This window comes from Mastigoproctus giganteus, chromosome 6 (genome assembly GCF_048544385.1).
Source record: "Mastigoproctus giganteus isolate SK-2022 chromosome 6, ASM4854438v1, whole genome shotgun sequence".
NCBI lineage: Eukaryota > Metazoa > Arthropoda > Arachnida > Uropygi > Thelyphonidae > Mastigoproctus > Mastigoproctus giganteus.
This window is the reverse complement of record NC_143580.1, coordinates 196772619-196788323: the sequence shown is the minus strand read 5'-3', so window position 1 is coordinate 196788323 and position 15705 is coordinate 196772619. Positions and strand designations below refer to the sequence as shown.

General features: G+C 38.2%; 1 protein-coding gene across 3 annotated transcripts in view; it reads left to right on the top strand.

The window, feature by feature from the left end:
- The window catches only part of LOC150084856 (muscle-specific protein 300 kDa-like), a 1257473-nt gene that overhangs the window by 121050 nt on the left and 1120718 nt on the right, over positions 1 to 15705 (top strand). For all 3 annotated transcript variants that reach the window (XM_090376651.1, XM_090376652.1, XM_090376650.1), the window contains exon 12: positions 3648 to 3800. In XM_090376651.1, coding sequence (XP_090232777.1) covers positions 3648 to 3800 — 153 coding nt within the window. The remainder of the gene's footprint in view (positions 1 to 3647; positions 3801 to 15705) is intronic.

The window sequence follows — 15705 nt, the reverse complement described above, 5'->3', positions numbered from 1 at the left end:
CCAAGGATGTCTCATAACCTACCTTTGTCTGCCTAATCTCTTTTGTGACTTGGTTTCAGACCAGCTTATATCTATCATAGGCTTCCATGTCACTCATTAATTTATATGTACCCCATGCATATTTCTTCTCTACCATATGTCTCATTATTTCATCTGACATTCATTTAGGTCTAAACCTTGAACAATATTTCTTAGTTGGTATGTAAAGCCTAGTAGCTTCCAAGATTAATTTTTTGAATGCTTCCTATTTTGAATTTGCTGTTGGTAACATCATCAGTTGGTCCCACCGTATAGAATTTAAATACTGTCTCAAACCACCGTAGTCGCCTTTACAAAAGCAAAAATCCTTCCCTTTACCCCTGATGGTAGTTACCTCTTTGAGTAAATCCCACTTCAGCACACTGTGATCACTGCCACCTAGTGGTTCCTTTATCTGCAGATTCTTAATGCATGAAGAATCACTACTGATAATCAAATCAAGAGTATTACTCCCTCTAGTTGCCTCCCAAACATGCTGATGTAGAAAACAATCATCAATAAATCCACAAATGCCTTGCTAGTGTGTGAGTGACCAACCCACAAATTCCAGTCAATATTTGGGAAATTAAAATCCCCCATTATAAGACTCTCTGATTTACTGGCCCACTCTATTTCCCTGTACAGTTTCTTATTATACTCTTCAAAGTCATTAGGCCTATAACACACTCCTACTCTCAATTTTGATCTCCCAATGCTTCCGTCTCACCAAACTGACTCGACTCTGCACTGTCCAGCGATGTCGACTGGCTTCACTTCCTTGGATTCAATGTGTTTCTTAACTAATAGCATAACTCCTCCTTCCTTCCTATCCTGTCTATCCTTCGTGCACACATTTTACTCCCCAAATTCCAGTTCTGCATTCCTTATATCTGTGTGACACCACATCTCTGATATCCCAACAATATCTGCCTTTGATGTTTTGAGCAATACCTCATCAGCAATACTTTGTTTTGAGCAATACTTTATCTGCATAGCCTGGTTTTGATTCTCTCAATCTTTAGATCATCAGCAAACTCCAATAGCTTTCCGTCTATTCCGTCATCAATATCAATTATGAAGAGAAGAAACAAGAGTGCTCCAAGCACAAAATATTTTCTCCTTAATATGGAGAAAATATGTACCAACCCAGTTCTTACCATTGGTTTTAACACTTTGTTACATTAGCCAGAAAGAAACATAAAATGAGAAATCTGGTCTTTCTGGTCTCTTATTGACTGACTTCTTATCTCCATGAACAGTTGCACTCCTCTTAACTTATACATCTATTTTTGGAATTCTTTCTCTGCTTAACTTCATAGCTTTCAATGATAGATAAAGTTGCCATAGTCTGTATCAGTAATATTTTAAATTTTTCTTGAAATGTCTGTGATTATAGAGCCCTGTATTGGTTGTAACAAACCATTGACAACACAGTATGATGCATTTTACTACTTTAACTTACAGACTTTTGCTGGAATATTGTACAATAGTTCATTAATTCTAAAAAACTTGTTACTTCCTTTTGACAGTTACATGTTCACTTGGCTTGTCTTTCCTAATTAGAGTCCTGTCTGTTATGATTCTTTGCAATTTGATTAGTTACATTTCATTAATACCTCTCATAAGTTGTGAAAATAAATCAAATTATACAACAGACCCTTTTATATCAGTCAGTACAGCCACATGCACACTTCTGATATAAATTTTTAATTGGATTTTATCTTATATCCACAATGCTTATATTTTCATTCCACAGCAATAGCAATAAATCATTCAATTTCAGTTAGATTATTCAGTGCTACTTTAAGCACCTTCTCAATGAATAATGTAATGTATGTATTTTAATGCTTATTGTGTAAAATTATTTAAATGTTTATTGTATAAAATTATTTATGTTTATTTTATAAAATTATTTATATTTATTGTATAAAATTATTTAAATGTTTAATGCTGTAAATTGAATGAAAGTTATGCTACATGGACCACTTTCTTATGAAAATTGAGTAAATGCTATGAAAGAGATCATGAAAACTCTAAGCAGGGCATTCTGCTTTTCTGCTGTATGCTCATTGGTCTGAATTATTCTGTCACTCAGTATCATAGAATATCAGTAAAAATCAGCTAGCATAATTTCTAAAGTTTAAGCTGAAAAGTAAACCTTGCTTCTTTTGACAATGATAGCAGTCTGGAACATAAAAATTTTTTGCTAGCAAGTGTATTTAATCTCTCAGTTTTACATTCCAAAGCAAGTGCAGTTTCTATAAGTATAGTGTGTAAGTATATATTCTATAAATATATTCTATAAGTATATATAGAATAGTGTGAGTTGACAAAAAGATTACCTTTGGGCAGTATGACTGAGCTGCTGTGTGGAAATGCTCGTTTGTTTGTACAGCCAATGCAGATTTACAAAAAATGAAGCAAAGCTCCAGTGGCAAATAAAATTAAATTACACATTCAGTTGCAGTAATTCATTCATTTTTCATTACTAGGATTCATTCTGGTCTTCAGCTCTAATTTCATATATTATAACAACCAGTAAGATTATACATTCAACTGATTAATTGACAGATAGTTGTTGCACAAAGTACAGCTATTTATTCACAGACCTATGAACATTTCTTATTTTTTTTTTTTTTTTTTTTTTGTAGAATTAAAATGAGTGGTTAAGTTACTGATTAAGTTATGAATGCCCTGATTCACACTGCAAACTACTTCATTCATCTGTGCAGTGCTGAAGCACTATCAGTCTAGACAGTTCCTAGCTGATGTTGAAGTCAAGTTTCTTGATGTACCATACTATGTAGATGTTTTTTGGCTGAGTTGTGGCATTGTAATTCACAGAATTTTCTAGTTCCAGAATGAAATGAAATTAGAATGAAAAGGAAAATATTTTTATTGATTTCTCAAATTGATGTAGCTGGTTGATTTGACATAATAGGCCAAATGAATGACTTGAAGAAGTTTCTTAAAGGCTTCATACTGCTTCATTATGGACTTGCATTCAACTGTAAAGGCTTCCAGAATGAAGCTGTTGTAGAATTAAAAGCTTCAAGAGCAGCAGTTGAAGAATCAGCAGCTGCATTCACATTTCCACACTTGAGTGAAATGTACAAGGAATCAGAAGAAACTTCAGTGTTAAGAAATTTCCTGAATTTCCTGATCTTCATGCTGAATTCCTGGAGCAGTTTCAGGATTTTTCTGAACTTGAAAAAGAAATTCAGTCTTTCAGCTCTCTGTTTAATATGGTTGCAAATAAAGCACCTATTAAAATGCAAATAGAAGTTCTCAAGCTGCAGTGTAATTATCAGCTGAAGAATAAACTCCCTTCTTTTCTCTTGAGATAGCTCTATAATATTCCTCCTTTTTGATTAATGATGCCAAGTAAAAGTTCAGATTAAGGTGGCCTCCATTAAGAATGTTCCTATTCATGCAGCTCATAGACTCAAAATGTTTGAATACCCCTGTTTTAGATAGTTTCATATCATACAGTTTCATTATTTTCTCTTGTGTAAGATGTGCCAACAAAAATTGTGTTTATTAATGAACTATGCTATAATGCGTTGCAATATTAGTTTTTTTACGGCTCGCTTATGTTAAAATAATAGTTGTCTTTAAATTTATTTCAGGTTGTTCACCAAGATATTCTTTCTCATAAACCACTAATAGATAGTGTTTGTGAAAAAGCTGAGAATTTAATAAATGTCACAAAGGATCAAAATTTACCTGGTTTTATCCAAGAACTGAAAAACTCATATAATGCAATATCTTCTAGATCAAAGGTAAGCGATTTCAGGCAATTGTTCATTAGATCATCTTAATGTTTAATACCACCATATTGAAAACACTGGTCTGTACTGATGCTTCAAAAATTCGTGGTGTTTCTGGGTATACTTTTAGTGCTAATCCTAAAAATCCAAACCATTTTAAACTATCACATGCAGCTTTTTTTACAAACTTTTTTTACATTTTATATGCACATATCATTTATACACGTGTGCACTACTTCCTTTGTGACTGACAGTTATAGATGCCCAGACATGTTTAAACATATAGAGACCTGCAAAGTATTTCTTCTGCATTCAGTTGTTTCCTGGTGCAGTTGTTCCAACTAGTATCTGCTTCTAATGTGATTTTCATGTTCTGTGTCTTTTGGCAATGGCAATCTGTGGTTGCACAAACAACCCAGATATATTTTACTACATTTTCAGTAACTATGTTGTGGTAAAACAAAGGCAGGATATGATATCATTGGAAAAAATGTATATGCCACATATTTTGGAATTAATTTCGGTGTCCAAGATGTGTGGAGAGCTTTCGATTGTTGAAATGTGGTAAAAAGAAAGCCATGATTCCCATGGTGTGGAGGGAACTTCAGGATCATATTAATAACTGCTACATGTTTTCTGTAAATGTAGCAGATTATAACATGAAGAACAAGCAGAGAATTGTGTACCCCAACAACATTACTCTACGAACTCAGAGATAATATTCGATACCGAAATACATATATATATATATATATATATAATGTTATGACTGCATTGGGGGATATAGGTTTAGGGTTATATTTTTTATTGGAATTTTATTGAACTTGAATAGAAATCATGACTCAGACCAGAGCAGCAAACCAAAAGGCTCAAACTAGTGGAAGTGCTATGGCTCAGGGGAGAACTGAGGGGGGGGGGGCTGTTGTCCTCTGAATCACAGTCTATTGAAATGCACTGCTTGTTTGATGTTTGTGGACAATCAGGAATGGGACATGATATTGCCAAGGGGAATGTCTTTGTGTGTGTGCGCGATATAAGGAGTGCAAGGAAATCATGTGCCAGCTCGACATTGTTATGGACTTATATGAGAGCTTGAAGGACAGGGTGGATGCCCACGAAGAATTTAAATTGAGGGACCCATCAAGCTCTCAGCTGCCCACATCAATGCCAGAAGTTGCACTTGAACATCACACAACACAGCGGCAACCCCCTAGGCAGAATGCGCTGGTCCCAAAGGAACTAGTTGTTGTAGGTGACTCTATTGTCAGGGAAACGGGAAACATATTGTGCAAAACGGATAGATGGAACAGGACCAGGGTATATCTGGCAGGGGCAAAGGTTGATGACATTGTGGGGCAGATATCATCCTTTAAGAGCACAAAGGATATTGTTGTACACGTTGGCACTAATGATATTAAGAGTAGAAGAGTGGCAGAATTACTTAACAAGACAATGCTGACAAAAAGCCGTGAGTTAGGGTTGAATTTGAAAGTGTCTGCAATTCTGCCCAGACATGATAGGAGGGAGTATATGATGATAGCCTTGTCGATCAATTCGGCCCTGGAGAGGTTGTGCAAAGCTCAAGGGGTAGAATTTTTCTCAGCCTGGTCTGTGCTTGTTAACAGGAGAGACTGCTTCTACAGGGATGGGATACACTTAAATGGAAAGGGTGCAGGAATATTTGCTAATGCAATCGAGGCAGAGTTAGTTGGGTCGGAAAACTGCTAGCTTTGGGGGGAGGGATACACGGACTAATAGATTAACACTAGCTGCTGATAGAGGTAAAAGTGATTCTTGCACTACTTTTATTAAAATGCAATTCAGCAGCAGCCTGAAAAGCAAGACAATGGAAATTTCCAGGACTGCTGCGAGAGTCATAGTGGAACAAGTAAATACATGGGCTGTGTTAGGGTAACTAAGAGTAGAAACAGGTGCATGTATACTTGTATGTACACCAATGCTAGGAGTATAGTTAATAAATTCAATGAGCTTGAAGTGCTAGTCAAGACATCACAGGCAAATATTGTTGGGATATCAGACACATGGTGTCACACAGACATAAGAAGTGCAGAACTGGAATTTGGGGAGTACAATGTGTAATGAAAGGATAGACAGGACAGGAAGGGAGCAGGGGTTATGCTGTTAGTTAAGAAACATAAAATCCAAGGAAGTGCATCCAATTGATGTTGCTGTTGGTGGAGAATGCAATGTTGAGTCTGTTTGGTATCACATAAGCACTGGGAAAGGAAAAATGAGAGTAGGTGTGTGTTATAGGCCTAATGAATCTGATGAGTATAATGAGCAATTGTGCAGAGAAATAGAGTGGGCCAGTAAATTAGAGTGTCTTATAATGGGGGATTTTAATTTCCCGGATATTGACTGGAATTTGTGGGATGGCCACACACTAGCAAGGCTTTTGTGGATTTATTGGATGATTGTTTTCCACAGCAGCATGTTTGGGTGGCAACTAGAGGGAGTAATACTCTTGATCTGATTATCAGTAGTGATTCTTCATGCATTACGAATCTGAAGATAAAGGAACCACTAGGTGGCAGTGATCACAGTGTGCTGAAGTGGGATTTACTCAAAGAGGTAACTACCATCAAGGGTAAAAGGAAGGGTTTTTGCTTTCGTAAAGGTGACTACGGTTGTCTGAGACAGTATTTAAATTCTATACGGTGGAACCAACAGATGATGTTACCAACAGAAAATTCAAAATGGGAAGCATTCAAAGAATTAATCTTGGAAGCTACTAGGCTTTTCATGCCAACAAAGAAATATTGTTCAAGATTTAGGCCTAAATGGATGTCAGATGAACTAATTAGACATGTGACAGAAAAGAAAAATTCATGGGATACGTATAAATTAACATGTGACACAGAAGCCTATGATAGATATAAGCTGGTCTGTAACCAAGTTACAAAGGAGGTTAGGCAGGCAAAGGCAGATTACGAGAAATCTTTGGCAAAGGATGCAAAGAAAAGCAGCAAAGAGTTCTTTACTTATGTAAACTCTAGAAGGAAGGGGATGAATCAGATTGGTCCACTTGATATCGATGGTTCAACTGTTGATCCTGCTCAGGTAGCTAACAAACTAAATGAATATTTTGTATCGACATTCACACATGAGGAGTTATTCAGGGAGGGGAGTGCCAGAGGTGTATTCAACTCTGGCAGTAAGCTAGATAATCTTGTAATAACTGAGAGTAAAGTGGAGGAGAAATTGTTGAAGATAAAACCAAGAAAGGCACCTGGGGTGGATGGAATCTATTCAGTTATATTGAAAGAGGTGGCAAAGGAAGTACGCAAACCCTTAGCCATAATTATGAGAGCTTCCCTGGACTCAGGGGATGTACCCATGGACTGGAGATGTGCAAATGTGACCCCATTCTACAAAGGGAGACACAGGTAATTACAGACTTGTTAGTTTAACTTCTGTTCCAGGGAAATTAATGGAGGCACTGGTTAAACAAGCATTGCAGGATGATCTAGACAAGACTCCATGCTCGGACAAAGCATGGGTTTGTTAAGGGGAAGTCTTGTCTGACTTATTTGATTGGATACTTTGATATAGTCACAAAGAAACTGGATGCAAAGAATAACTTTGATATCATATATTTGGATCTTAGAAAAGCCTTTGATACTCTTGCACATGGAAACTCCTGAACAAATTGGAGCAGTGTGGCATTGGAGGCAAATTGCTGCTATGGATAAAGGGATGGTTGATTGGGAGAAGACAGAGAGTGGTAATCAATGGACACTGCCCATCGTGGACTAATGTTATTAGTAGAGTCCCCCAGTGGGCACTCCACTTCAGTGTTGGGTCCATTGTTGTTTTCTGTATTTATAAATGATATTGATGATGGTATATCAAGCTTAATGTCCAAGTTTGCAGACAATACGAAGGTTGGCAGGGTTGTTAAGGACACTAATGACAGGCTGCTGCAACAGGATCTAGAAAATTTGAGCAGACGGGCTGAGAGGTGGCAAATGAAGTATAATGTTGACAAATGTAAATTACTATATATGAGAAGCAGTAACCCCAGAGTTACATATCAACTCTGTCGTACTACACTGGCAGTGGTAGAGAACGAAAAGGATCTGGGGGTAATTGTGCGGTCAGATATGAAGTTTTCTGAGCAGTGCAGTGCAGATGGTCTGCAAGAGTAGCTCATAGTGTCTTGTCAATGTTATATAGGAATTTTTCTAGCAGGGATAAGGAGGTGATTATCCCCTTGTATAAGGCAATGGTCAGACCATACCTTGAGTACTGTATACAGGTCTGGAGGCCTCATTTTAAGAAGGATGTGGAGCTGTTGGAACGAGTACAAAGAAGGGCAACAAGATTTGTGAATGAACAAAGGGTTGCTCTTACGGAGAAAGGCTTGAGTTTTGCAAATTACAGTGTCTGGAGAGTTGGCACCTGCGAGGTGGTCTGATTGAGGTGTATAAAGCCTTGAATGGGTTCAGCATGCTCAATGCTGATGGGATTCTTCCTCTTGCTCAGAATAATCACCTGAGAGGGTATAAATTGAAATTGAGGAAAGATGGTTGTAGCATAGATCTGCAGAAGTTCGTATTTAGCCAGCGGGTGGTTGATTGCTGGAACAAACGTCCATCTGCCATTGTAGAAAAGTTGATAGCTTAAATAGATTCAAGGCAGAACTTGACAGACATTTGGAGCTAGTGGATGGATGAAATAAGGGTGTTTTTTTTTTCCTCCTGGCTAATGCTATATAAGCTTCCTTTCTTGCATCATGTGCCTATGGTAATGCTAATGAACCTGAACTACTGATCTCCACCAGTTGTTCACGAAGATATTCTGTCAGATCTTGAATCTGGCATTTGTGATCTAGAGCATGATATAAACTACTGTAATGAAGACATTCACAACTCTGGACCATAGCTGTTTACACAAATCAAACTCAACGATCTTGTGAAAGTTTTAAATGTACCGAAAATATCTGCAGAACTTCTAGGGTCAAGACTGAAATCTAAGAATCTGCTCCCCGCAGGAACTGTCTTTGTGTGGTTTTGACATTGTGAAAAATAATTGTTTACCTACCCATATTTCTGAAGACAGCTCAGTGATATATTGCACCAACATTCCTGTATTTATGAGTACTTTTTTTTTGGAATTTTCTTTTAACCAATAGAATGGAGGCTATTTGTTGACTCATTAAAGCAAATCCTCAAAGGAGTTCTCCTTCCTAGTGGAAACAAGTGTGCGTCCATTCCTCTAGCTCATTACGAATATGTGATGAGTTTTTTTTTTGGAAAGAATTCAGTATTAGGTGTCCAAAAAATTATCTTTGTTGAATAGTGTGTGGCGATTTTAAAATTATTGGGCTGCTGCTCGGCCTACAATTTGGTGTCACAAAAATGCCTTGCTTTTTGTGTGAGTGGAATAGTTGAGTAATAAGTGAACATTGGGAATGGAATTTGTGGTCACCAAGATAGTCCTGGACACCAGGTTCCAAGAACATTAGAGACAAACCACTAGTAGGTTGAAACAAAGTACTGTTACCTCCTCTGCCCATAAAGCTAGGTTTAATGAAACAATTCATCCAGTCCCTGAATAAAGAAGGAAATTGTTTCAATTATGTTTGCACTAAATTCCCATCACCAAAGACAAAAAAACCAAAGTAGGATTTTTGTTGAACTTAAAATCTGAAATTGCTTCTAGACTCTTTATTTGAAAAATCTATGATGCAGACTGAAGGAGATGTTTGGATTGGCTTTAAAAATGTAGTGCACATTGTTTTAGGAAATAACAAACACCCAGATTATGTGATGACTCTTCATACCTCTTCCTGTGAGTGACATGCTGGAGAAGTTCAGAAAACTAGGCTGCAACACAAGTATTAAGATATACTTCTTGCACTCTCATCTCCTCTGAACTATCGTGAAAAAGGCCTCTGACGTTGGGTAAATTCATATCTTGATGATAAATAAGCTCATACACCAACCATTAACATGGATTTACAAATTAAAATAAAATATTTACAATAAAATTTAATGTATAAAATAAAACTGCTATGATACACTATACAAGGATTAAAACTGTAATAAAATCATTGTGATAAAATTACTTAAAATGAACTGGATTAAAAGCGATAAAACCCCTGTAGCTTTCAGAAGCATTAGCTTCCTTCCTCAACAGTAATAAATTTTCTGGCAACACTTCCTTATATATAACAAGCTCACGGTATTTCACTATGTGGTTCCATCGGCGCTTGGTCAGAACTGGAAGCGGAAATAGCTCGGGAGCATGCAAAGCAAAACCGTTCATCCGTACTTAGGACAATAGTTTCAAATAGGGGATACAAATGCATACCCCTGTCCCTATTCATGGTATTGTTGTCGGATGAACAGATTTGCAGGCTCTCAAGCCATTTACGGTCCCAGAATCCATGCGCTCGATCCACAATAACCGCATCCTCTGGGGAGATTTGATGCTGCCTCTCCCAGTAATGCTCGGCCACAGCAGACTTGTTATAATCAGAGGTTTTTATAGCATTTAAATGCTCCCCCAGACGATCTTTTAACCGCCATTTTGTTTTGTTCACATAACATTCCCCACAATCTGGGCATTTTATCCTATAAACAACTCCACTACTAAGGTCCTTTGCGATTGAATCTTTTACCTGGAACACAACTGTGTGCCACCTCTGCCCAGGAATCTGCACGCCGCGTGTTTTGAAACACGTGGTGTGCCCGTAAAATTCTGGTTAACCGCTTAGTAAGGTCCAGATAGTAAGGAATGTATGCAGTAGCTACAGGAACAAACGGTTCCCTACGGTTGGACACTTCTTTGCTGTATCTGTCCATGATCCTCTGGGGGGTATCCACATTTTCTAAGGTCTGCTGTGTCCTGTTTAATTTCACATTCTTTATCCTCAGTAGTAGTACAGTGTGATGTTGCTCTATCTACTAGAGCTTGTACCACACTATTCTTATGTTGTCCAGCTTGTGTTGAACTGTAGTGGGTGTATTGACCTCTACACATTGGTTTTTTAAAAACCTAAGTTTTTAGCCTATGGCCTGTCCTAGAGATCAATACATCCAAAAATGCAAGGGTGCCAAAAATTGGGAGAAGCTGTTAAGCCAATGAAGTGCATCCTCTTCTCTCCCCTTTTGTACCACGGTGAAAGTATTGTTAACATACCTCTTCCATTTCTTCATGGGAAACTGGAACTCACCAAAAACTCTACTTTCTAACTCTTCCATGGCGAGATTGGCGATGATGGCACTAATGGGAGAACCCCTGGCTGTATCATGAACCTGTTTGTACATGACTCCTTTAAACACCATAGTGGTGCTAGATAAACAGGTTCACAGTACAGCCATAGGTTCTCCCATTAGTGCCATCCCGGCCAGACAGAAGCAGCACCTACGGTTTGCACACCATTGTAAAACCTATGGACTTGTACCACATGATTTTAGAATTAAAACACCATTCCAGGATGACAGGTTAGAGAGTGGGATATGTCATGTTACCAAAAGAAGATAATGAAGGTTTTGATCCGCAAGTTCCATGGAGAGTTAAGAGATACTAGGAGACACATTGATTTGTATCTAGGTGTTATTTGTAGCAATGTAACTTCTGGGCACTTGGCTCTCATTAGAAGACTGTTTTTGGATAAAGTCATTAGAGTAGCGAATTTATATAGGCAGAGGCAGGTTATGAAATTCAATAGGTTAGTAGGAGAAGACGCAGTACCACGTAATGATAGAAATACTCACTTTGTACACAATTTGAGTAGTAGGCAAATTACTAAAGAGCAGGAAGGAGTTTTAAATCTAGGCCCTAATCTAGGCGGAGATAGCAATGGGTATTTAACGGGAAATTTGTAAGTTACTGGAAGCCTTAGCCAATTAGATTCGTGTGAAGTCAGCCGCTATTTTGAGCCAAGTGAGGAAAGCTCAGTCGAATCTTAATTTTAATCAAAGGAGAGCATTAGAAGAGCTAAGAAGAGATGATGGAATTGTAGTGTTGCCCGCGGACAAGGGGAGATCTACGGTAGTCCTAAACAAAGAAGATTATGAGAAAAAAGCATTGGAACTTTTACAGAATAATAATACTTATAAAGTTATTCAAAGAAAACCGTTAGTTGCCCTGCAGTGACGTGTTAATAAATTGGTGCAGATTTGGTTAAAGGCAGACAAGATTTCCAAGGAGACATATTGGTCTTTGCACACTACTGGATGCCAACTCCCCAGATTCTATGGATTGCCAAAAACTCACAAGACGGAAGTTCCTCTCAGACCCATTGTCTCATTTATAGGCAGCCCCACATATGCCTTGTCAGGGTATTTGACAAAATTGATTTCGCCTGTAGTGGGTCAGTCTTACTACGTCATTAAAGACAGTAAAGAGTTTGTGGGATTTGTAAAGGATTTAATCATAGATGAAAATGAGACTACGATTTCTTTTGACGTTGTGTCATTATTTACATGCATTCCTATCAAGCATGGAGTTTATTGTGTGAGAATGGCATTGAGTGACGATGTCTCTTTGGTTAACAGATTGCCCTTAAGTATAGAGGACATTTGTTCAGGTGTAGAACTTTGTCTGACTAGTACCACTATAGTGTTTAAAGGAGTCATGTACAAACAGGTTCACGGTACAGCCATGGGTTCTCCATGGCTGTACCGTGAACATCTGGCCATGGAAGAGATAGAAAGTAGAGTTTTTGGTGAGTTCCAGTTTCCCATGAAGAAATGGAAGAGGTACGTTGACGATACCTTCACCATGGTCCAAAAGGGGAGAGGGGAGGATGCACTTCATTGGCTTAACAGCTTCTCCCAATTTATAGAGTTTACCTCAGAGGTGGAGACAGGTGGCACCCTTGCATTTTTGGATGTATTGATCCAAAAGCCTTGGACAGGCCATAAGCTAAAAACTTCGGTTTTTAAAAAAATCTATGTGTAGTGGTCAATACACCCACTACAGTTCAGCACAAGCTGGACAACATAAGAATAGTGTGGTAAAAGCTCTAGTAGATAGAGCAACATCACACTGTACTACTTCTGAGGATAAAGAATGTGAAATTAAACGGGTCACAGCAGACCTTAGAAAATGCGGATACCCCCACCAGAGGATTGTGGACAGATACAGTGAAGGAATAGTGTCCAACTGTAGGGAACCGTTTGTTCCTGTGGCAACCGCATACATTCCTTACTATCCAGGCCTTACTGAGCGGTTAACCAGAATTTTACGGGGTTTCAAAACACGCTGTGTGCAGCTTACAGGGTGGAGGTTGTACACAGTTGTGTTCCAGGTAAAAGATTTAATCACAAAGGACCTTAGTAGTGGAGTTGTTTATAGGATAAAATGCCCGGATTGTGGGGAATGTTATGTGGGCGAAACAAAATGGTGATTAAAAGATCGTATGGATCATTGGTTAGCAAATTAGATATGTATATTTAATCCTAATAATCCCTCCCTTTAGATTTTATTAAATTTGTTAATGTGTATTGTTAGATGTGGTATATAGCATAATCACTCACTCACTAAGACTATAATTATTGAGGGGGAGAGAGAGAGAGAGAGAGAGAGAGAGAGAGAGAGAGAGAGAGAGAGAGAGAGAGAGAGAGAGAGAGAGAGAGAGGTGTATATGTTGTGTGAGGGCATTTTCTCAAATTTATAATTAATTACAAAAAATGCCTACATTAAACTAATTTTATTTAGTCAGTTAAGCTTGCCTTTGTTTAAGAAACCTCTTTCACTCTTGGTATTAACATACTAATTTTGCAAATGTGTGTGGAGAGAGAGAGAGAGAGAGAGAGAGAGAGAGAGAGAGAGAGAGAGAGAGAGAGAGAGAAACAGATGATTAATTTAGGGTTATTTCCCATTGCGTTTGATTGATATCTTTCCCAGAATGTTTCAAAAGTATGTGAAAAAAACAAACCCTACCATTTCACCCATCCATTCACTCCAAATGCCTATCTAGCTCAGCCTTAAATTTATTTAAGCTATCAACTTCCACAACAACAGTTGGAAGTCTGGTCCAACCATCATCTTTCTGTGGGCTAAAGGCAAATTTCTGCACATCTCTCTATTTTACAATCATCTTTCCTCAATTTGAATCTATGCCCCCTCAGGTTTGTAATCTGAGCATCAGGAAGAATCCCGTCAGCATTGAGCTTGCTCAACCCATTTAAGGCCTTATACACCTCAATCAGATCACCTTGCAGGTGCCTAATCTCCAGACACTGCAGTTTGCAGAACTTAAGCCTTTCTTGGTAGGAGCACACCTTTGTTCCCCCTCACCAATCTTGTTGCCCTTCTTTGTACTCATTCTAGCAACTCTACATCCTTCTGAAAATGAGGCCTCCAGACCTGTACACAGTACTCAACGATGTGGCCTGACCTTTGCCTTGTACAATGGGATAATCACCCCCTTGTCCCTGCTAGCAAAATTTATTTCTATACAGGGTGTCCAGGCTAGAGGTATCCAAAAATAGACACATATATCAGCATCTATAAGGTGTATTAAAATATTTTTTTTGTTATTATACAGAGTAACTCACCAAGTTTTTATGAAGGTTAGTAAAGTTCAACTTGGGCACCTTTTGTGATTTGACAGATGTCAAAACGATACTCGAGCACTTGCCACGTGTTTTCCAGCATCTGAACCATCATTACAGCAACTGTTTCAATGGTATGCGGTTTCAAATCGTCCAAATCCTGAACTTTTATCTGGTACACAGTCTTTAATAAAGCCCATGCAAAAAAGTCCAATGGAGTCATGAAACAGCGTATCATTGAAACAGTTGCTCTAATAGTGCCTCAGATGCTGGAAAACATTTGGCTAGAGCTCAAGTATCATTTTGACATCTGTCGAGCTACAAAAGGTGCCCACATTGAACTTTACTAACCTTCATAAAACTTGGTGAGTTACTCTGAATAATAAGAAAAATTTATTTCAATACACCTTATAGATGCTGAGATATACAAATGTATGTGTGTATTTTTGGATACCTTTAGCCTGGGCACCCTATATATCATTGACATGACTACATTGACTGCTCTGGCAGCCTGTGTGCATTGCTCAGAAAACTTCATATCTGACTGCACAATTACCCCAAGTGTTTTTCACTGTCTACTTCCCTGAGTGTAGTACCACACAGTGGTACATTTCTCTTGGGTTATTGCTACCCATATGCAGTACTTTACATTTGTCAATGTTAAACTTCAGTTGCCACCTCTCAGCCCATCTTCTCAACTTTTCTAGACCCTGTTACAGTGGCGTACTGTCATTAGTGTCATTAACAACCCTGTCAACCTTTGTATCATCTGCAAACTTAGACATTAAGCATGATATAACTTCATCATTATCATTAATAAATACAGAAAACAATAATGGACCCAATACTGAACCCTTGGTGACTCCACTTAGTCCACGAAGAGCAGTGCCCATTGATTACCACTCTCTGTTGTCTCCCACTCAACCATCCCTTTATCCATTGTAACAACTTGGCATTAATGCCATACTGCTCAAATTTTTTCAAGTCTTCCATGCTCAACAGTATCAAAAGCTCTCCTGAAATCCAATTAGATGATATTAAAATTATTTTTTGCATCCAATTCTTTGTTACCACATCATAGTATCCAATCAGATTGGTCAGACAAGACCTCCCTTTAACAAACCCATGCTGTGTCTTAACTATTACCATATGTGTTAAGTGGACCATTATTTTCCCCAGAATATAAGTTAAACTAAGAGGACTATAGTTACTTGTGTCATATTTTGAACCCCCCTTTGTCAATTGGGGATACATTTGCAAATCTCCAGTCCATGGGTACTTTCCCTGAGTCCTAAGAAGCTCTTAGGACTCAGGGGAATAATTATGGCTAAGGGTTTGCTTACTTTCTTTTCTGCCTCCTTTAATTTAACTGTATAGATCCCATC